Source organism: Agaricus bisporus (genome assembly GCF_000300575.1).
Source record: "Agaricus bisporus var. bisporus H97 unplaced genomic scaffold AGABI2scaffold_7, whole genome shotgun sequence".
NCBI classification, from domain to species: Eukaryota; Fungi; Basidiomycota; class Agaricomycetes; order Agaricales; family Agaricaceae; genus Agaricus; species Agaricus bisporus.
Window position 1 is genome coordinate 857,888 of NW_006267370.1, and position 19,633 is coordinate 877,520.

The 19,633-nt window shown below is 48.3% G+C and overlaps 7 protein-coding genes across 7 annotated transcripts; 3 read left to right on the forward strand and 4 right to left on the reverse strand.

Moving 5' to 3' along the window:
• Window positions 1-90: 90 nt before the first annotated feature.
• On the forward strand, window positions 91-3,554 carry AGABI2DRAFT_179274 (hypothetical protein; the record flags this gene model as incomplete). The annotated part of the gene is made up of 8 exons (XM_006462515.1): window positions 91-139; window positions 185-468; window positions 526-563; window positions 612-1,374; window positions 1,428-1,914; window positions 1,979-2,050; window positions 2,105-2,887; window positions 2,920-3,554. 8 exons carry the CDS (start codon window positions 91-93, stop codon window positions 3,552-3,554), a joined length of 3,111 nt encoding a protein of 1,036 aa, XP_006462578.1.
• Window positions 3,555-4,972: 1,418 nt separating this feature from the next.
• On the forward strand, window positions 4,973-7,441 carry AGABI2DRAFT_152018 (hypothetical protein; the record flags this gene model as incomplete). The annotated part of the gene is made up of 7 exons (XM_006462516.1): window positions 4,973-5,524; window positions 5,590-5,901; window positions 5,969-6,015; window positions 6,077-6,372; window positions 6,438-7,198; window positions 7,260-7,374; window positions 7,428-7,441. 7 exons carry the CDS (start codon window positions 4,973-4,975, stop codon window positions 7,439-7,441), a joined length of 2,097 nt encoding a protein of 698 aa, XP_006462579.1.
• Window positions 7,442-7,732: 291 nt separating this feature from the next.
• On the reverse strand, window positions 7,733-9,116 carry AGABI2DRAFT_193694 (hypothetical protein). Its single transcript, XM_006462517.1, has 6 exons — window positions 9,050-9,116; window positions 8,706-8,993; window positions 8,631-8,652; window positions 8,274-8,569; window positions 7,916-8,217; window positions 7,733-7,862 (listed from the first exon to the last, which is right to left on the reverse strand). The coding sequence occupies exons 2-6, from the start codon at window positions 8,923-8,925 to the stop codon at window positions 7,788-7,790; spliced, it is 915 nt and encodes a 304-aa protein (XP_006462580.1). The 5' UTR covers window positions 8,926-8,993; window positions 9,050-9,116; the 3' UTR covers window positions 7,733-7,787.
• A 1,456-nt stretch (window positions 9,117-10,572) lies between these two features.
• On the forward strand, window positions 10,573-11,700 carry AGABI2DRAFT_72787 (hypothetical protein; the record flags this gene model as incomplete). The annotated part of the gene is made up of 5 exons (XM_006462518.1): window positions 10,573-10,670; window positions 10,729-10,834; window positions 10,900-10,977; window positions 11,038-11,506; window positions 11,558-11,700. The coding sequence occupies 5 exons, from the start codon at window positions 10,573-10,575 to the stop codon at window positions 11,698-11,700; spliced, it is 894 nt and encodes a 297-aa protein (XP_006462581.1).
• A 129-nt stretch (window positions 11,701-11,829) lies between these two features.
• On the reverse strand, window positions 11,830-12,974 carry AGABI2DRAFT_193696 (hypothetical protein). The gene is made up of 2 exons (XM_006462519.1): window positions 12,089-12,974; window positions 11,830-12,004 (listed from the first exon to the last, which is right to left on the reverse strand). Exons 1-2 carry the CDS (start codon window positions 12,920-12,922, stop codon window positions 11,987-11,989), a joined length of 852 nt encoding a protein of 283 aa, XP_006462582.1. The 5' UTR covers window positions 12,923-12,974; the 3' UTR covers window positions 11,830-11,986.
• Window positions 12,975-13,429: 455 nt separating this feature from the next.
• Window positions 13,430-16,344, reverse strand: AGABI2DRAFT_119436 (hypothetical protein; the record flags this gene model as incomplete). Its single annotated transcript, XM_006462520.1, has 5 exons — window positions 13,430-13,795; window positions 13,845-14,003; window positions 14,059-15,662; window positions 15,715-15,820; window positions 15,871-16,344. 5 exons carry the CDS (start codon window positions 16,342-16,344, stop codon window positions 13,430-13,432), a joined length of 2,709 nt encoding a protein of 902 aa, XP_006462583.1.
• Window positions 16,345-17,285: 941 nt separating this feature from the next.
• On the reverse strand, window positions 17,286-19,547 carry AGABI2DRAFT_186473 (hypothetical protein; the record flags this gene model as incomplete). The annotated part of the gene is made up of 9 exons (XM_006462521.1): window positions 17,286-17,709; window positions 17,764-17,848; window positions 17,907-18,706; window positions 18,759-18,804; window positions 18,855-18,952; window positions 19,008-19,231; window positions 19,288-19,343; window positions 19,395-19,471; window positions 19,521-19,547. 9 exons carry the CDS (start codon window positions 19,545-19,547, stop codon window positions 17,338-17,340), a joined length of 1,785 nt encoding a protein of 594 aa, XP_006462584.1. The 3' UTR covers window positions 17,286-17,337.
• Window positions 19,548-19,633: the final 86 nt, after the last annotated feature.

The following is a 19,633-nucleotide window of genomic DNA, read 5'->3' on the forward strand; positions in this document are numbered from 1 at the left end:
CCCATCGGAGAAGAGCTGTGATTGGCTCGGCGGGGTAGGAGGATTGGCATGATTTAATCCGCCAGGCCCGCACCTTGGCGACCTCCTGCGATGCACCACCCTCCGTGCTTCACCCTCCTCGTCGCTGGCTCTCTCGGAGGTGGGTTGCTTGTGTTTCCTCTATACTCCCACTCACACTACACAGGTAAAACGTCGTTTCTTCGCCTCCTCCTCGACACCTCCGACATCGCCCCCTCCAACTCCAAAGACCAGCTCACCGCCGTCGCAAAATTCGTCCAGGGCTCCTCTGGCCACACCTCCTTCTTCAGAACAACATCCATCGACATCGACCTCGGCCCCGCTCATTCCGTCGCCCTCAATCTCATCGACTCCCCCTCCCTCGACTTCCGAGACGATGCCGCCGCAGACCGCACCATCGCTGACACCCTCCGTGTCATCGACCACCGTTTCATGGAAGGCCTTGAGGATGTGAGCGCCCGTGCCCTCCCTTCCCCTCCTCCCTCTCCCTCTCACACCCTCCCTTAGGATCGCAAAGCTCATACCGGCGACCGCTACGTCCACCTGTGCGCCTCCCCACACCCCCCTCTATGTCCTAGCTAACTCGTTTCCAGATGCATCTATTTTTTGGACCCCGACACCATCGTTCCGCCCTCTGTCCGCCTGCCCGTTCCCAGGACCCGCACCAACAGCTTTTCACAGCCAGAGCAGGAACCCGTCATCCTCGAACCACCGGTCACCTCACATGTCCGCCCTACCCTCCCCGCCGCAGACATTGCCACAATTCGTCAGCTTTCTGCTCGGGTCAATGTCCTCCCCGTCATCGCTCGCGCCGACATGCTTTCAAACGAACGTCTGGCCGCAGTCAAACTCGCCGTTCGCCACGATCTCGCAGACGCAGGCATAGGCTTTGGCATTTTTGACGTCGACAACCACCACCCCATCGCCCCACCCTCCACCCAAGCGGCGGCGGCGTCCTCCGCTTCAAACACGCCATCTGTCCATTCTCCCGAAGACTCTAAACTCACCGTTCCCGTGGATCCTCTCTGTAGCAACGGATATGGTCCTACCCCTCCTGCCCATTTGAACGGCGGATCAACTTCAGCGGCTACCTCTCCCCCGACCTCTCCCGTCTCCCCCTCCATGCTGCGCCTCCCTTATGCCCTCGTTTCACCCGATATTTATTCCCACAGTGAGGGCGTTGCTAGAATACCTCCGTCCCGCCACGAACTCGTCCAACAGTATACGCCTTCAAGCACTAAAATATCTCGTCGCGGTAGATTCCTCAGGCACTATCGTTGGGGCACCCTCGATGTTCTAGATCCGGCTCATTCTGATTTTGTTCCTCTCCGCAATGCCATTTTTCATCACATGGAGGTACGTACTCGCGGATGTCTCCGCTTGGCATTCTGATCATCTCCGGCCTATAGACACTACAGAAGTATACGAGAGAATATCTCTTTGAGAAATTCAGAAGTGATTATATCCAACAGCAACAGCAGCAGAGACCCCCTTCCCGGCAACATCCCACTTCCCATTCACTTCCCCATTCCCACTCACTCCCCCATTCTCATTCACCTCATGCCATCTCTCACCTAACACATCCCCATCCTCTCGGTCACATGCCCGGTCTCGCATCCCATCCCGCCAGACCTATTCTCGCCATCGATACCCAGCCTCCCCCACAGCATCCCACTCAGGGCCTTCACCATCCCCAACCTCTTTCCTCAATCGGGCGTCATAGCCAGCCACTTCCGATGCCACCTTCATCCAGAGATTTGATGAGTGCTGTTGGAAATGATGGAAGGACACCGGGATCAAGTACCGGTACGCGCTCCGCTGGCATCGGTTCTAATGCCATTCCGGCTTCGGGCGATTCCCCAGTGGCCTCGGGGAGTGGGAGGTCAGGTCCCAGCCGTACGTTTTGTCGGTGATATGTGTGATGGAAACCAAAGAAGCTGATTTTCTGATTGTCGTTTAGGCCCAGGACAGCCCAATCCTGCCAACAAAGCCCGGTCCAAGAAAATCACCGTCGCGTGTAATTTCTGTCGATGTAAGCATACTCCCACCTGAATGGCTGTATATTTAATTTTCCCTTGTTCTCTAGCGCGGAAACTCAAATGTGACGGTGGTCGGCCCGCTTGCGGTCAATGCTTGAAGAGATCGAATCCGTGCGATTATGCACCCCAAAACAAACGTAGGAACACTCTTAGGCAACGCAGGCCTGACACCGCACCTTCACGGCCAGGTGATGATGACGATGACAACTCTACAGGAGGTGACTACAACCGGGAGAGCGGCAATGAAGATGGTAGGTCAGAGGTCTCATTGTCGCCCGATGTACGTGCCCTTCCTCTGGCGGGTTCCGTCTCCGCACCTATTTCACGGCGAGGTTCCAATCTGGACAAGAGGGAACGAGAAGTTGGCTATATAACCCATCATCCTCTACCACCCATTCTCGGCCGGGACGACCTCTCCGTCCCTTCACGAGCCCCACCACCACCCCAGCATCAGCCTCATCCGTCTCTCCATCACCATTCGGATAGAGACCCTCATCCTCGGCATCTCCGAGAACGTGAGCCTCCTATACCTTCTTCACATCAGAATCCTTTACCACTGCCCTCTCAATTGCCGCCTCATGGTGGGAATAGTAGTGGGAGACCTTTTTTCCCGGATAATGAGCTACCACATATTGCAACTCTATCTTTGCCTGATCGGTCATCTCCCTCAACCCCTGGGCCCATGTCCGCGCCTTCGTTGCCACCTATTAGACCGGCATCGGATCATCAAGCTGCACTCAGAAAAAGGGCAGCGACGGTGCCCGGAAAAACGGGTACTGGGAGGGGATCGGGCACTGGCCCCAAAGTAGTGGCATGCAACTCATGCCGGGGTATGTGTATAGCTTCATCTTCTTTTCATCAGAACCCAAGTACTCATTCCAGCTATATCTAGCGCGCAAGACCAAGTGTGACGGTGCTCATCCAGCTTGTGCGAGTTGTGCACGGAGACAAGTGGTTTGTCTCTATGTGCATGATGTCAATGGTAATGCGAGCAGGGATCCTTCCTCGGGTGCTGCTTCTTCATTAAAAAAGCGTCGTGCGTCTGCTTCACAGCAGCACCAACGTCAACAATTACAACCTTCGACACGTCAAGGTGGATACCCTCCATCTACAAAAGAGGATGATGACTCTCCTCGTTCTCTATCACCACCTTCTTCGCGAATGCTTATGACTCCAACTACGGCAGGTACAGGTCCGGCAGGCAATGTGGATCTTTTAGATAGACATCCGGGACTTCACCGCTCGTATCAGTCTTTTCATAGTACAAGTGATGATGGTATAGACGATAGGGACGATAGAATTGAGGATTCGAGGGAAAGTGTGAGGGGGGAGAGGGATGGGAGGGAGGTAGAGATGGATTTGAAGAGACCGTTGCCGATGGAACATTTGGATCGAGATGTGGATATGCGTTCGCCACATGATGGTATTGATATGAGAGTAGTGAAGAAGATGAGGATGGAGGAGGGGAGGACCGTTGCACCTGCCGGTATACCCTGAAGAAAACGTGTTGGTTTTTTCTCTCTACATTTTTTCATTTACGGGCATTTCTTTTTTCCTGTGCGCAGGTGTGCAGTTGACTCATCGTTCACTTTTTTTTTTTTTACTTACCTGGTGTCTTTTTTCTTTTTGGTTGTATGCTTTTTTTTTCTGAGCTCTTGTCGTGCTCCTTGCCACTTATCTTTTTCTAACCTCAACAATTTGTATTATATTTTGATCTGGTTTTTGCTTCTTTTTTTTTTTTATCTTGTCACGTTCGAACGGTTCAACTGCTTTTCTTCCTCTTCTGTCTGTCTCCCCTCTCCCTGCCACCGCCCAAAACCAATGCGTCGCAGGTAGTTCAAAGTGCTCGCCGCCACAACGTTCAAAAACCTTTTTTTTTCTTCCCTTTTTCAATAATTATCTTTGGGATACAATTGGGTCTTGAGATAAACAATCTGTCGTATAAAGTAAACGTTGTCTCTCTCTCTCTTTCTTTGTCATTTATTTCCTTTCCCCCCTTTTACTTTGAAGTGTGATCTGTGATTCAGATTTCAAATATTAGGTTTCTGCGTTTCTTCTTTCCTTACCGTGTTCTTATTTTTCTATTCTTTGCGTTCAAATTATCAAAAGGACTGTAGCTGTATTTTGAAGAGAGGTTCTTTGTGTTTTTCTTTGTCTCCTTTTTTTTCTATTGTGTTTTTTCTTTTCTTTCGTGTTTACAACCTCTATTCTGATAGAGTTTTGGGCGTTTAAAGCGCCTGAACAAGTTTTTGATCTCAAAATCTAAATAGTAGTCCAACCAAAAGCATTGATTCTTCTAGGGATTCTTGGTGGCGTGTTCGGTGATAATGATTTTCCCCTGCGGAGGAGGGGTGGTGTGTGAACCTTTTTTTGAGTGATTGATTGGTTCCTGAAAAAGCATGATTGTCGTCTGATCTATACACCCCGCTTGTTTCCCACTGGCAATCCTCCAAGTACCAAACCTGCGTTACTTGAGTCCTGTTCCAAAAGTCTGCCTCCCCTCCCCCTGTTGTTGTATTACAAAGAATTTCCAAACTCCGTGAGTGAATGAAATAGTTGATGGGGCGAGCAGGTTTTTCTGAGTTTTTGACAAGACTTGTTTTTTTTTTTGCTTAGCGACGAACCCGTAACCACTCCTTTTTACGGGCCGCGCGCGACTTTCAGACTTTTTGGCTTCAACCTTTGGACTAACGCGTCCTTTTGTTTTTTTTCTTCGCGGTTGTCGACTTCACGTATACTTTCCCCCATTTACTTTTCCAGGGCACGTTGGCCCCTAACATTCCATTTTTCTTGTTGGTTCCTCTTCGTAACACATATCTCTCTCACTCTTCCGAAAAACACAACGCGCACCGAGGAAATAACGAAAGAATATCTGTTGATCATCAACAACAACGACAACAACAACAACAACATCAATGTTCTCCTTCAGACGCAAACCCAAGAAATCCGAAGAAACGTCCCCAATAAGGACTTCTCCTTCTCTACCAGACCTTAAAACTGTGCAAGGGTCGATCCCCTGGCCTGAAGATTTGGTAGATGTAGCAGCTATCCGGAGGTTCGATGCTGAAGACGAAGCCAATTCCCTAATGGCCACAACCGAGGAGTCCAGTCATGGTGGTGGTGGGGGTACAACAGCAAATGGTAGACCCAGCGTCGCGAGCACGAACAGAGTTCAAGGTGCGACTAGAATATCATTTTCGGCAGGCAGAGATCCTGTCAAGTTTCATAAACCTTTCTTTCGTCCTACTACCGTACCGACTCCTGGTTCTTCTTCTACTGTAGGGGCAGGAGGTGTGGATGACACGAAAGCACCGATTTCATCGTTTTATATGGCAATGGCAACACCTGCGGAAGCACTCAATCAAATGAGAAAGAAGAGGTATGAGAAGAAGGAGAAGAGTGAACATTCGGTTGGGTCGAAGATTGGGCAGAGAAGAGCAAAGATACCGCCAGCGTTTAATATCATGGTATGTTATTTCTTTTTTTTTTGGTTTTTGTTTTGGGAATTGGGGTTTGCTGAGGGGTTGAGTAGGTCGCTGGGAGTAAGGGCACTGGAAAATCTTCATTGCTTCGATTGTTGCTTGAAACGGCAGATATTTCTCCGACTGCGACAAAGGAACAACGTGTCGCTCTTGACAAGATTTTAGATGACCTGACCAAGCCTACGAATACGATCCAACGCGCCTCGATTGAAATATCCGAATCCAGATTTGACAGAATCCTCCTTTCGGTGATAGATACACCAGGGCTCGAATTTCAGGAAGGACGGGAGTTGAAGTTGGAGAGACAGGTTAACGCGATTCTTAGGCATGTTGATGCACAATATGCGGATACCATGAACGAAGTGAGTGCGCGACTTTGTTTAGGCGGGTTTAAAGTCAGACTCAAGCTTTTGGCCCAATGCATTTTAGGAATCCAAAGTTATTCGGCAACAGAAAGGCGACCAACACGTCCATCTGTAAGCGCGTCATGAAACCGTTGGTCGTTTTCCGTTCTTGCTTATATCTTTAAACTTGTAGTTGTATCTATATGATTGACCCGACGTCAATAACCTCGGAAACAAGGCGAACGGTTCAAATAGGATCAGGTCTTACCAAGACGCGTTCGGAGACCACGATTTCGCACCCTCCTGAGCTCGTACCTGACACATGTTCTGGTGACGACTCGGATGAAGATGAGGATGAGGGTCCGTTGACAATGGCGCCAGCAGAGATTAAAGTCATACGTCGAATTTCGAACAGATCCAATGTTCTTCCCGTCATCGCTCATGCGGACTCGTTGACTGATGAGATGTTAGAGGCCGTCAAGGAAGCTGGTAAGTCTCTTTAAAGAAAAAAATGCTTTCTAAACAGGGTGTAGTCTGATTGTTTACGTGTACAGTACGGAAGGGAATGGCAGATGCTGGCATTGATTTCGGTGTGTTCGGTTCCGCTAAACCTGCAGAGGAAAGGACGAGCAAGAGAAGCGCAAAGTTTGCCCATGGGATGACAAACGGTTCAGTGAACGGACACGCTGAAAACGGTGACAGTGCTCTGAAAGCTGAGGACATTCAAGAAGAAGAGGAAGGGGATGATGATGATGAAGATGAAGAAGAAGAAGAAAGGATATCACGACCAGTTATCAAACTCCGTCCCTCTAGGCATCGTGCTCCTTCTCGATCTCGCTCACGCCGTCGGGAACTATCCAGAGTTGCTGAAGACGACAGACGACCTATGAGCCCAGATGCCACTGACCTCGACAGTGTTGCCAATGTCCGCTTCTCTGCGCATGTGATTGCAAAAGACGACATCGGTTCCTTACTACCTTTTGCTTTGATCACCCCGGAGAACAAGAAGCATAGGCGCCCCAAGGCCGCGTCTGCTGTAGATAGTCCTCTCACGCCAGGTGCCGCCGTTCCACAAAGTGTCGCGTCGACTGAAGGTGGACACGACGATCAAGCGGAGAGCGTCATGTCCCCGGTTTCGGTGGCCTCAACTCAGGGCGATTCTCCGACGTCGAAACAAACTTTCCTACAGGGTCCGCCAGCAGACATGAAGGGAAAGTTTGTACGTAGGTTCAGGTGGGGAACGGTCGACGTTCTTGATCCCAAACATTGTGATTTTGCGGCGATGAGAACCGCGATTCTGTCAACTCATCTGAGGGTAGGCATTGAGTTGATGTTTGCGATTGTTCAGTTGGGAATCTAACATTTTTATGACACAGGTTCTCAAAATACATACCCGAGAGGTACTATATGAAAAATACCGTACCGAAAAGTTGCTCGCAAGACGTGCCACTCGAAATATATCCGACGAGGACAGACTTAAGCTGCTGGAAGGTACGTACGTTCCTCTTTCCCCCTTTGAGCTCAGCTACTGACAGTTCGGAAAGGCCTTGGACTCTGACCTGAACAACATTGCGTTTATATCTTGTCCATCTTTTTGTTCAACATTATGCCCTATTTGTTTTTTTATCTACATATATCTTGTTTATTCTTCAATACGCTTCATACCCGGTGACATTTTCGTGTATATGTCTATTTGCTCCATTTTTGTCGTCTCTATCTGCTTTTTGTTGCACTAACTCACGTCATTCGTTACCTGGATTCCTCTATCCTTATTCTTTTGGCTACTCCGTGTTTTTTTTCATAATGCTCCCCAGGCAAATATAGTGGTACGATTGGATCCAAAGCATCACGGGAAACCGAAAATTCAGATAAATGCGCTAGTGCTACAGATCATGTCAATAACCTCAAAAGTCCTTTTTCCTCAACATTTCAATTGTTTCTTCGTCTAGCCCATCCAGGCGGTGAAGAAGGTAATCCACCTGAACAGAAATTAGACATGGAATCAGCAGAGGAATTGAAATATAGTGGTTACCTCGACTTCCTTCGTTAGGGGAATGATATAGCTTTCGTAAAGATCCACAACACCGTCAATATCAATTTTTCCATTATTTAGCTTCCTGAGTCCGTTAAGACCATTCGTCTTCGATGATGAATCGCTGTCTGCAACAATATCCGGAGAGTAAGTTTCGACTTTCTTTTGCAGTCTGCCGAGAAGTTTCATCTCGACTTCGGGTTTCGTTATGAGCGCCTCTAGAGCTTCACGATCACGCGATTGAATATGGGGAATGAAGGCCGCTGGATCATGAATGAACTTGGACTCGGAAACGAATTTGCCTGGAGTTCAAAATTCAATAATCGGGATACAAGATGGATAATATAGTTTGACTGACCATAGTGTACACGCTTGCTGATAGCTTGTAGTACTTCGACATCTATGGTCGCGGCACTGCCGTAGTTACCGTCATCCTCGAATTCATCGTCACCGACGATTCCGTACTGTCGTTTCTTGGCTGCAAGAGCTAGCGTCGCTCTGCGTGTGATCCTTGGGACGATGGCCCGGGTGTAGAAGGAACGGATGGAAGGGTTTGCATTGACTTTGTTGGGGTAGAGTATCTCAGGGAAAGACAGAGGTGGAAGAACAGGTTTTGGAAGGTCGCAAAGCGGGGTGAATGGAAATTCGTCTGGACTGATTAAGGTCAGAGGTTAGGATGCAGGCTTTCTATGAGCAAGATGGTTTGTGGACGAACCTGGTGTATCTGCGAGCCTTTGCTAGAACATGACTCAATCAATAGATAGGCGCTGAACGAATGGCAGAGACGAACCATGGAAGACTTCGGTCTCTTTCAGAAACCAGTCGAGCCAGCTACCATCGAATCCTTGTTCTGTTAGTTCTTTGAAGGCGCCTCGCTGGTATATCCGAGGATTGTGTGCGAATTGTGCCCGTTCAATGAGAGAGAAGATGATCGTGTCCTCTAAGCGAGTGAGGACCGACCGTATGCGGTCGAGCGAGAGAGGATCCCCAGTCATGAAATTTTGAGACATAGATATGCGTAGGTTATATATCCGGAGGGGTAGAAAGTGGTGGCAGTGGTCACTGCCGGGGCCGGGAGCTAGATAGGGACAGCGTGTCGTCTGAATCGGCGGTAGCCAAAGATCGCCTACCAACTCGGGGTACACTGGCGCGGTCAGGGTCAGTCACCCTGTAGATATAGGTGAGTGGCAGTAGAATTAGGCGGGGGTCAGGAAAGTAAGTAACAAAATTGCACATGGCTTATTTAAGTATGGGCCGAAAGCCTGAACCAACTAATCAATCACTGCTTTGCTAAAAAGTCGCTTGACATTTGCTACATCTCAACGCACGATTACTACAACTCTACACGAGTTCTCACCGTAGGGACTCAATTATTCCGCTCGACCTACCCCCACCGTCTAAGCTTACGCTGAGCTGCAGCTTGTTGCGTAGGCGAAGCGTAATCTAGAGCAAGTACTCCCCGTTGGCCCCTGGTATACGTCAAACTAAGCTCGAAGTCAATTCAAGACCAGACTGTAAAGAGTGTGGCTGGCGATTGATTGCAGCCTGGGAACTTGGGAAGCAGCCGATCGACTGGTGGGACACAGCGACGTCGAGTCTTTTCTTCCACCCTTGTATCGCCTATACAACAAGCGACCGCCATAAACCATGCATGCTGATCGTCGTAAGTTAGTCAGTCTTTTTCTTTTGGCCGTATTCGATTACATTGTCAACAAGCAGAATAAGAGCCCACCCTCAAATCCTTCCCAATGATCCGACAGCTCGAGATAGCATCATTGTCACACGACTACTGATGCTCAACCGCGAAATACAGTACTGTACCATTTAACCTCTAGAAGTCGAGGATTCAAAAGTTTCAAGGTATCACAGCCACGCTATTTTTAATTAAGTAAAAAATCGGCGAGTCGACGGCCCCGGAAAGACTTCTAGGATTGGAACACAGGCAGCATGCCCGGGCCGCTGTTGGCACTATGAGATCCGATGCGATCCGATGCCATCGTCCGAATTTGTTCCGTCCATCATTAGATTATCCCCACAATTCACAATATGAACGACACTGGACCAAAGCGCAGGCCCACGCACAAGTAAAGATCCTATATATTCCTTCTTGATTTGATACTCTAATATAAATTCTAGGATTGACCCTGCAAACCGTAACCAGAGGCTGATACTTTGTTGACAACTCCTGTCGACTGAACTGCATCAAATACCATAACCTTACCATACAACAGTTGTACGCAAGAAGTCGGCAAGTATGGTGGTTTTTCACAGGTGCCACGGGAATAGGGAGTCTTCTGGCCGTGTAGGATTCAACAAATATTTTATCACTGGTGACCCGAGTCCTCGGCCAACGGTTCCTGAGGTATTTCGGGGTGAACCAACTAACCGTGGAGGAAGATGTTCCGGATGGAAATTTCTATCTCTCAAAAGGCAGTGAAACAAATGCCTTTTGCATCCTCTGATCTCATCGAAAATCACATCGGTCTCACAAAGCACCATCTTTTATCTCATTGGGGCTAGAGGAGCGTATAAAGTAGGAAGTCCAAAGAAAACTCTCACTGATTTCTTCGCCCATCCTCTGATTATCACCTATGGCTCCTGTCGCTGTCACTGAGCAGAAACCTTCTGTTCTCCAACAGAAATACAACCAGTCTACTATGACTCGTCAAAAACATGACGTTGTCGAAGACTACGATGGCTCATACAAGTTTGCGCCTATCACTGAAGCCGAAGTATCTCGCGCCATGATTAAGAGGTATGTTCTTTGTTTTTTTGCTATCGAAGTGCCGTCAATGTATAACCCACTGAAACAGGTACATGACCACTATGTACGAACGCGCGATTTCCGACGTCGTCATCGTTGGCGCTGGGAGTGCTGGATTGACTTGCGCTTACACTTTGGCCAGTCTCCGACCTGACGTAAGATTTTTCAACATATTCGTCCAATAGAGTTGGAGTTCTCACCTCGATCGTTGTATCTTTAGCTCAAGATCACGATCATTGAAGCCAATGTCGCTCCAGGCGGCGGTGCATGGCTCGGTGGCCAGCTAATGACACCTATGGTATATCTATCTATTTATATAAACCGTTAAGCCATTTTAGATTGCTGATAACCCTGCTAGGTTATCCGCAAGCCTGCAGACCGCTTTGTCCGAGAGCTTGGTATTGAATATGAAGATGAAGGCCACTTTATTGTCATCAAGCATGCTGCTCTCTTCACTTCTACCCTGCTGTCCAAGACTCTTGCCTTCCCCAACGTCGTTTTGATGAACGCGACAGCGGTCGAGGACTTGATTATCCACCCCGACGCCAAATCACAAAACCAGCGTGTTGGCGGTGTCGTCACCAACTGGACCCTCGTGGCCCTTAACCATGACACTCAATCCTGCATGGACCCCAACACAATCACTGCACCTGTCATTGTTTCCGCGACGGGACATGATGGACCAATGGGTGCCTTCAGTGCCAAGCGCATGGTGAGTGCTGGTCTCCTCAAAGAGCTCGGCAACATGAGGGGCTTGGATATGAATCGTGCGGAACCGGCGATTGTTAATGGTACGCGTGAAGTCGCACCTGGACTCGTCATGACCGGTTCGTATCATTTACTTGCACAGAAGTTTAAATATACTGATTTTTCTCCAGGGATGGAGCTATCCGAACACGATGGTTCGAACCGAATGGGACCCACTTTTGGTGCTATGATTGGTAGCGGAATCAAGGCCGCTCATGAGGCAATCCGTATCTGGGACTCTTCTGAGATTGTTGCTGGCCGTATTGTCGCTTAGATTTAAGTGATTCAAAAGATGAAATGCATTTGTAAAAGTACTGTGGCTCAAAAATCTATCGTTTGTCCTGCAACGAAAGTAGTTTAGAAGTGCGAAGACGTCAAACAGGCCGGTAAGACTGTAGCTTTAGCGAAATGTCGCGATACATGATATTAAGTATTATCACACATTAATATACTACATATAATGCTCTGCCTTATCTACATGTATAATATAGTCCATCCGAACTGTACGACTCTACGATCTACGGAGTGCAAAGGGAAGAAATGGCGGGGGCTTCGAGGCCTCAGTCAGCCTCAGTTGACTGTTGATTAAACATAGGCAAAGTGAAGTAAGTCAAAACTGAGTACCCAGTAGAGGCCAATTCAGTGACTGCAGCCCACATACATGAAATTGACGTCATGTTGTACTCGCCAACAGAAATGACGTCGAAAGACAAAAGCCCTTGCCATACGAGGTTTTCACCGCTATCATCGGCAACAGTAGAAATAAACTTTTCTACTCCGTGCGACACTGCGGGAGTCGCTGTCTCCCCCTTGGCATCAAAATCCACTTCCGAGATATCTTCCGCAGGAAATAATACCGGACCCTTTGAATCAAGTAAGACGAGAAGATCCAGGGTTGATTCATCTACACGGAGTAGGGACGAGAAGAAGGATAAAAAAGGCATTGGATATTGGGGCGTGCGACGATGGGCGAATGATCTCCGTTTTGAATGTGGCGATGATTTAGCTGGTATTCGAGATAACGGATGGCGGAAGCTTGAATTTGAACGGGGAAGAGTATGTGTATCTGAGATACTCTGCTGAGTATCATTCAACGACTCTGCATCCGATGGTATTGTCTTTTGAATATCAAACTGGCGTGACCAGGGAAGATCAGGCCTCAGAATTTGTCCTTGCCTTCGTGATTTCAGGGAAGGTGGGAGAGAGCTACGGGGCGGACGGGAAATGGCCGTGACTGGAGGGTCTATCTCAGGTGTGCAAAAAGGGCTGAATCCTTCAGAACCAAGTTCGGAAACAGAAATTTCGGAGAAGGATGCAGTACTTGAATACGAGACAGCGGATCTTGGGGTCGGACTGACTTCCGCCGACTCCGGGTCTGGAAAAATGTAGGATGACTGGCTGATAAGGTCCCAATCATGTTCTGATACTGTTTGGGAATACGAAGGTGTTTGGATGGGTGGTGCACGGTGACGAGGTGCTGTGTAATAGGTCGCCATTGAGTGAGAGTGGCAGACTGGCGTCCGGGCTGGTCGACGGGATGGTGAAGGAAGGAACAGAGGTCGAGTCGAGACAATCAATTTCTATCAAAGCCTCACGTGTTCCAACTCCAAGCCCACTCCGCACTCAACCTCTCTTATTGGCCTTATCGAGTGAATGAATGGCTCCTTGAATTCAATCTTCATTCTAGGTCTCTTCAATGACAGTTCTATGATCCAGTACGCCACTTTGTAATTGTACCAGAATCTTGGAAAGAACGACTGGCTGCTTCTCGGAGATATTGTTGGTGATATACAAGAGCTTCCGTCTTCCTAGTGCTGGGTTTATGGTCTCCTTACACTCCTTACCCGTAATTTGAATTTTTGATTGCAGCGCCACGGCATTATAGAAGTTACACGCCTGTATAAACGTTGTCATAGACGACAACCGCGCGATCATTGTATATGGTCAATACTAAAGCTGATCATGAACAAGTGCCAGTACCCAGGTAAAAGGTACGCTACGCATCAACCAAGACATGACGGACGGCCGGAATGAAAAAATCGGTATCTCCACTCTGACACACCATCATCTGTGTCGACAAACGAGAATTCTACGTAGCTCATTTCGGTCGAGTCAATGAAAACGGTAGCAAGTTGATCTCGAAGGTGGTGGAATTGATGGGCGAAGCGTCGCAAACAGGTTGGGCACTCGCGATAACCTTTTTTACGAGCGGATTTCCAATGAGATTCTTGACCAGCTTCAATATTGAATCGCGGAATATCTGCAAGTGTTACTTCGACCCCAGGATTTGTTGTATATCTCCAAAAAGAAGTCACCCAGCCTCGCCTCTGCTGTAAATCATCGCCATTCCCCGGTCCAAACTTGTAATGCTACATAGATTAAGATGCTTTCGATTCGACAATTAAAGCTAAAACTCACCATGCAAGACGGATTCCAGGGGTCAGAAAGTTTCGTATCAATTCCAATAGGGCTCACAAACCGGAGATCAACTCTCCCACAGATGGCAGCATAATCTAATGTCCGAAGTGGCACTTGTCTCAACTTCCCAAGCTCCTTGAGTTCAGGGCGAAACTGTTCCTGATGTGTAGCTTCAGCATTGTAGATAGGCACATAGACGCTAGAGCGAACTTACGAACGCGGAGTCTCGCAATTCTTCGATTGGAAATGCATAGCCAGGCGCAGTGAAACGTACGGTCAAAATATGAAAGCAGGGCATACTCCAATATAGATCACTGAGAGGGTGAAATTCGTAGCATAAGCTATCCACTGATTTAGAGTACAACCTGAGCCTGAGCTGATCGTCAGTCAGTTGATAACGCTCATCACCAGGCCAGGATAGTGAGATTTTGCCACAGCAATCAGGGCCACCTTTGAGATAACCAAAATCACCACATTCAATAGCTTCACCTCTTTCCGTATCATTGAAGTTATCGGGGACCTGCTCGACAACTCGAAATAGAGTCTGGGCCTGGAATTGATTGGCTTCATCCTCAAAGTCAAGAGAAAATCCAGAACGTTTGAAGTCGACTAGAAAGTCTGGAAATGACTTGTGAAGAAACTCGAGACCCTCGTTGTCAGCGTTTTCGGGCGCAGGCACCTTCGCAACAGCGTGCAAATGACAAACGGCACCATAGGCGGCATCTTCGGTCAACCCCAGAATATTGCATGTTGAGCGAAAATATGCTCTATGCCAACCATATTCTGAATATATAAGCAGCAGTTTTCTGGTGTTAATCATGACATCAGGCGGAATGTTGAAGAGGATCCTTCGATATAATGCATCAAGCTGAGCCATCGGGTGATCCCTTCCCAACACACCATCCTTTGAACCACCACTAATAACCTCGAGCACGCGACGTAGCTGAGCGGCTGGATCTCGATAGTGAGGGTCACCAATATATCGGACCACTGTTGAAGCGTACGCAAATAGCCCACCCGATGCTGTAGCAATCTTGGTGAATTCAAGCTCGGAGGGCCACTCGCGTTTATGTTTGAGCGTAGGATATGCGAGTTTGACCTTGCTCAGCTCATTGCGAAGATATCGTTGAACATCTTCGCATGCTTCGTCGGAGTCTATCTTGATTTCCTCCTTCGTGTATGCTGGTGCAACCCTGACATCATTGAAGAACGAAGTGATGTGAGGCTCCGGGCGACTGGCAACAAACCACACGATGGGGGAGGAAGGATATTTGATGCAGAAATCCGAGATCAACCCTAGAAGTTCTTGCTGCGTGAGGGGATCGTCACACTCGTCGAGGCCATCAATGATGATAAGAAATCGTTGTGAAGGATTGAACAGACGCTGGTGGACAAATGGATCAACAATGAACTTTTGGAACTGGGCTGGTAGTGATTTGCGAAGGAGAGACGGATCGCGGCTGATCTGGTTCCGGACGAACTGACAATAGACCTCGCACTTGGCTGCGAGTTGATAGGCGATGGTCGTAAATATTTTCCTCCCATCCTGGCGTCCATTGACGGAAAGGAAAACTGATGCACCCAAGATGACGTCGACAGGGGGTTCCTCAGCGACGATCTGCATGATGGCCGACTTTCCAACTCCAGCGGCGCCGACGACCCAGCGCATCTTTCCTTCGCCGTTGCACTGGACAATAAAGACTTTGCATCTTTCTACGATCGCTAATCGGGTTCCGGGGTGACACCGTGGTGGCGGATGGCGGTCAGAAGAGTCAAATTCTGCTCCGATTATTGTATGCTGCAGAAGCTTATCCATAACTGACGAGAGTGAGTATATATGCATCAAATAGACAATGTGAACAAGACTTACAGCTATCTGATGTGATGCTATTATCAATAAATGTATTGTCTGAAAAAGACATGTTGCGGGATCCACTGAACATGCCTTGACCCTGGTAATGCGCGTAGCGTGAAAGCTGGTACGGTCATTATTAGGAACGTTTCACAGTCCAAAAACGCAACGCACAGAAGGCTGCACAGCATGAAGAGGTGGGGAGCTCGGCAGCGAACGAGCTGGGTCTGGGCATGGGATATCCGTAGTGAGAGGAGGATGATAGAGACTTTGAGGATACGGACGCCATGCGAGATGTGTGGGTTGTTGAGCAGATGAGTAATCTTGATACGTCGGGTGGTCTAGCTGATGTATTGATGTGAAAGGCCTGGTTGCGTCAATTGGTTGGGAGCCCCGGAATGGAGGATTGGGGATGTATCCTGTCATGGAGTATGTAGAGGACTGAAGGAAGGTGCTTGATGTTGATGGGTGATGATAGGCGGACGCGGGGGAGATGTGGCCATCTGAGGATCTTTCTGTATGTCCGATAGGTGGGGGCGGTGGTATTCGTGAACGAAGAGCAAATGCTTCAAGGTCAGGAAAGCGGGAGTAGCGAGAATATCGAGGAGAGTGAGGCGAGCGATCCGTAGATGGCTCATTATGCGACATGCCTCGGTAGTTGGGAGCCGAGTTGTCTGGCTCTTGTGCTTTAAACTTCGAATTCGCAGGCCCATCGCCCAAAATACACTAGACGTCTGTTGAACGGTCAGTCAAACATTGCCACCCCAGTCGACAAGCACTCCTCAAAATCTAGTCGTCCCATCGATGCGTGTTTAAATCGAACCTTTCCCGCAACATACAGGCGTACTTGCATAATCGAATAGAAATTTTGACAATTTGACAGACTCATCTGACAGCCGTTAAGTCTTCAATTGCCGCGGCGCGGCACCAACGAAGAAGTGATTTTGACCAGGGTATGAGCAGGTGGGTGTTTCAGGGTAAAATAAGCACGACGTGCTTATCACTCTTTGAGTCCGACCAAAAGTAGGTCCCCTGTGGAAATATAGAAGACAGGGTCGTGATGGTTATGATGAATGTAGATTTTGGATTATACTTTGAACCAAAGTGTTGATACTACTTACGGTAACGGGAACTACGCATTAATTGATGACGGAGGACCACCACGAAACAGGGATTTTGTATTTCAGGAGAGAATTTGAAGTTAGCAGTACAAAGCATTGAGTAGAGACGTCACATAAAATTTCACTATGCTCCTAAACGATATTAAAAACCTCCAATCACCAAGATAGATACACCAATCTGACCTTGTCTAGACCCGGGTCAATTCAGCAGAAGTACAAATATAACCAAAATGTAAGCCAGGAGCAAGGAATTCAAAAGAATTGGCAGGCCTCAGGCCCCGCATGCGAGAAGGCGGTCATAGACTAAAGATAATCACCAAATGTGTTTTCTCTTCGCTCAGTCCTGCATCACATTTGCATGTGGGATGGCTTCCCTGAACGGAAGAACAGAGGCGATTCACGGAAATTGGACGGGAGACGAGGATGTCACTCTAAACGACGGTGCGCAAGAAATGAAAGCACCGTAAATGCGGTCAATCACTTTTATTGGAAATCGCAGCTCCGATGAACCGCAAGAAAATCACAGTTTCGCACCGAATACTATCTTTTCATTTGCTTTCACTCTTGCTCCTGCTTTCCCAGCGTCCTTCGCCTTCTTCACCGCTTCAGTGTAACCCTCTAAACCGCTCTGTACAATCCACCTATTGAAAACCTCAATGTCCACATCTGCCTCAAGTTCTTTGTGGGTATGAGACCATATTGCATGTTCAAGAAGATAGATACTTGACGCGATGGAACCAACCAAGAGGAGTGCCGGGCGGGGAACCAAGGGAGAAATGGGAGCATCGTATGCAGTGGACAGTTCGTTGATGGCAAGATCAAGCAGCTTGAATGAGGCCTCGAACCCGGGAGTGAGAACACCAGGTGTAGAAGCTACGATAGAGCACGCCCACTGCCAGAAATATATGAACAACTTCATTAAGCATATCATTGAAGAGATACATACTGATATAAAAGCTAGCAAGTTCTTACCATCCGCTACTGACCTCACCAGATCCAGCGCGAGAACGGTTGTTGTTCCCTCCCAGATCCTGCCGTTTGGTATAGTGGTCAGTTCCGTAGTCTTTTCGCCATAGCTTGAACACATACTTTTCGACCAAAGCATCACGGATGCACAAGCCAAAGCCATTTTCTTCCATATAACCAGCACCTCCCAGGGCCACCATAGCTTCCTCCATACCAGAACAAGCTTTCTCAGTTGTATATCCCTTCAACACAGGCGTTAATATTCTCAACCGCCTCTGAACATCCTCTTGCTCTTCCTTATTACCGGAGCCACATTCGGCCTTGCCCAACAGCTCAACAGCACCGAAAGCAAAGTGGCATAATGCACGATATAACAGATTCACTTCAGCAAGCTGAGCCACATGGATAGGCGCATCCTTTAAAAGCACCTTTCCACTTTGAATACGCCGAACCGTGGCGTACGAAGTTGCAATTCCAAGACATTTACGCAAGTTTCCAACGCTGTGAAAGGACGACCAAATGCGGGTAATATTGAGAACCGGTGTTATATTCTTGACACCTTGATTTAGGTTGCCAAGTAAATAGCCTTCGGCACCTTCAAGTGTGAGTTCAGCAGTCGGTAACGCATGAGTACCAATCTTGTTCTTGAGCCTGTGCAAGAAAATGTTGTTGCTCGTAGACGTTGGTTTTGGTTCAGACGGGGACGGGAAGAGTGGAAGTCGTACTGGAATCAAGAAGAGTGAGAGGCCTCGAGAACCAGCTTCGACGGTGCCAGTACGGGCCAACGCTACAGATATGTCACCGTCTGTGGCACTGGAAAACCACTTGAGACCGTTCAATGAGTACTCGGGACCATAGCGTGCTGACTGCCCAGTTGAAACTGCGGTGGTCTCCGTCAAGGAAACGTCTGAGCCTCCCGGTCGCTATTGAAGGGACCATGAGCAATCAGATTGCTTATAAAAGGATAAAACGCACCTCTGTCATCCACTGGCCCGCCGTGAAGGCTACCGAGGGGTCCCGACTGCGTGATGTCAGCCATAACAATGCAGTTAAGCCGAGGGATTACGCTACCTGATGAGTCGAGGGAGGATGTCATTCTTTGCTTCCTGATTTCCAATCAACTCGATGGTGCGAGCAGCCCCATCTGTCATGCTAAGTGGGCAAAAGACCTGGAACAGCCGACTGACCTCAGAAAGGGAAGCGAGGGGTGTAGTCATGACATACCAGATGCGTGTCCCCAGCCATCAAAGCAGCTTTCGCAAAACCGTAGATCCGACTATGTTCTCGGTATTTACGCTCGTAGAAGATGGCAGGAATACCTTCTTGTTGAGCAATGGCCTTAAGATTACGCCATCCCTCACTCGTGTGTAGTTCGTCTACGCGACGGCCCCATTGGTCGTACTGAACCAGCTTTGGTGGATGTGCTTCGGCCCCCAGGTCGCGAATGCCTACATTGGTATAAATTCGTGTTCTGCAGAGATTTGTGCAGTGAAATGATACTGACGATTGATGACGTCGTTTCCAAGGCGGACGAGGTCCGGTTCGATTTCCTCAAATATACTGTCGGCGGGGATTCAGTATCGAGGGATGTGGATTTCGAATCACTATCACCTCTTGGGCAACAAGCGCTTCAATAGTGCTGGGAGAACCGTGTCCGAGGTATACACATTTTGTTGAGGAAAAGGAATCTAGGGACAATACTTTAGAAGACTGCAGGAGAGAAACAATAGGACTTGCCTGTTGAAAGCCTTCTTCAATGCGCATTGTGCTCAAGGACCAAGGGGCGAGTCTCTAGCCGAGGCATTGACATGCAGTGTCCAAGTATCATATGCTGATCATGATCCCAATGA

Excerpts from the sequence above, each read along its gene's own strand:
- AGABI2DRAFT_193694 (XM_006462517.1), bottom strand. The coding sequence starts at position 8,925 with ATGTCTCAAAATTTCATGACTGGGGATCCTCTCTCGCTCGACCGCATA. Across the intron at positions 8,653-8,705 it reads AGAGACCGAAGTCTTCCATG|CAAAGGCTCGCAGATACACC; the intron begins GTTCGTCTCTGC and ends GTCATGTTCTAG. Across the intron at positions 7,863-7,915 it reads CCCTAACGAAGGAAGTCGAG|GTGGATTACCTTCTTCACCG; the intron begins GTAACCACTATA and ends ATTTCTGTTCAG.
- AGABI2DRAFT_193696 (XM_006462519.1), bottom strand. The coding sequence starts at position 12,922 with ATGGCGACCTATTACACAGCACCTCGTCACCGTGCACCACCCATCCAA.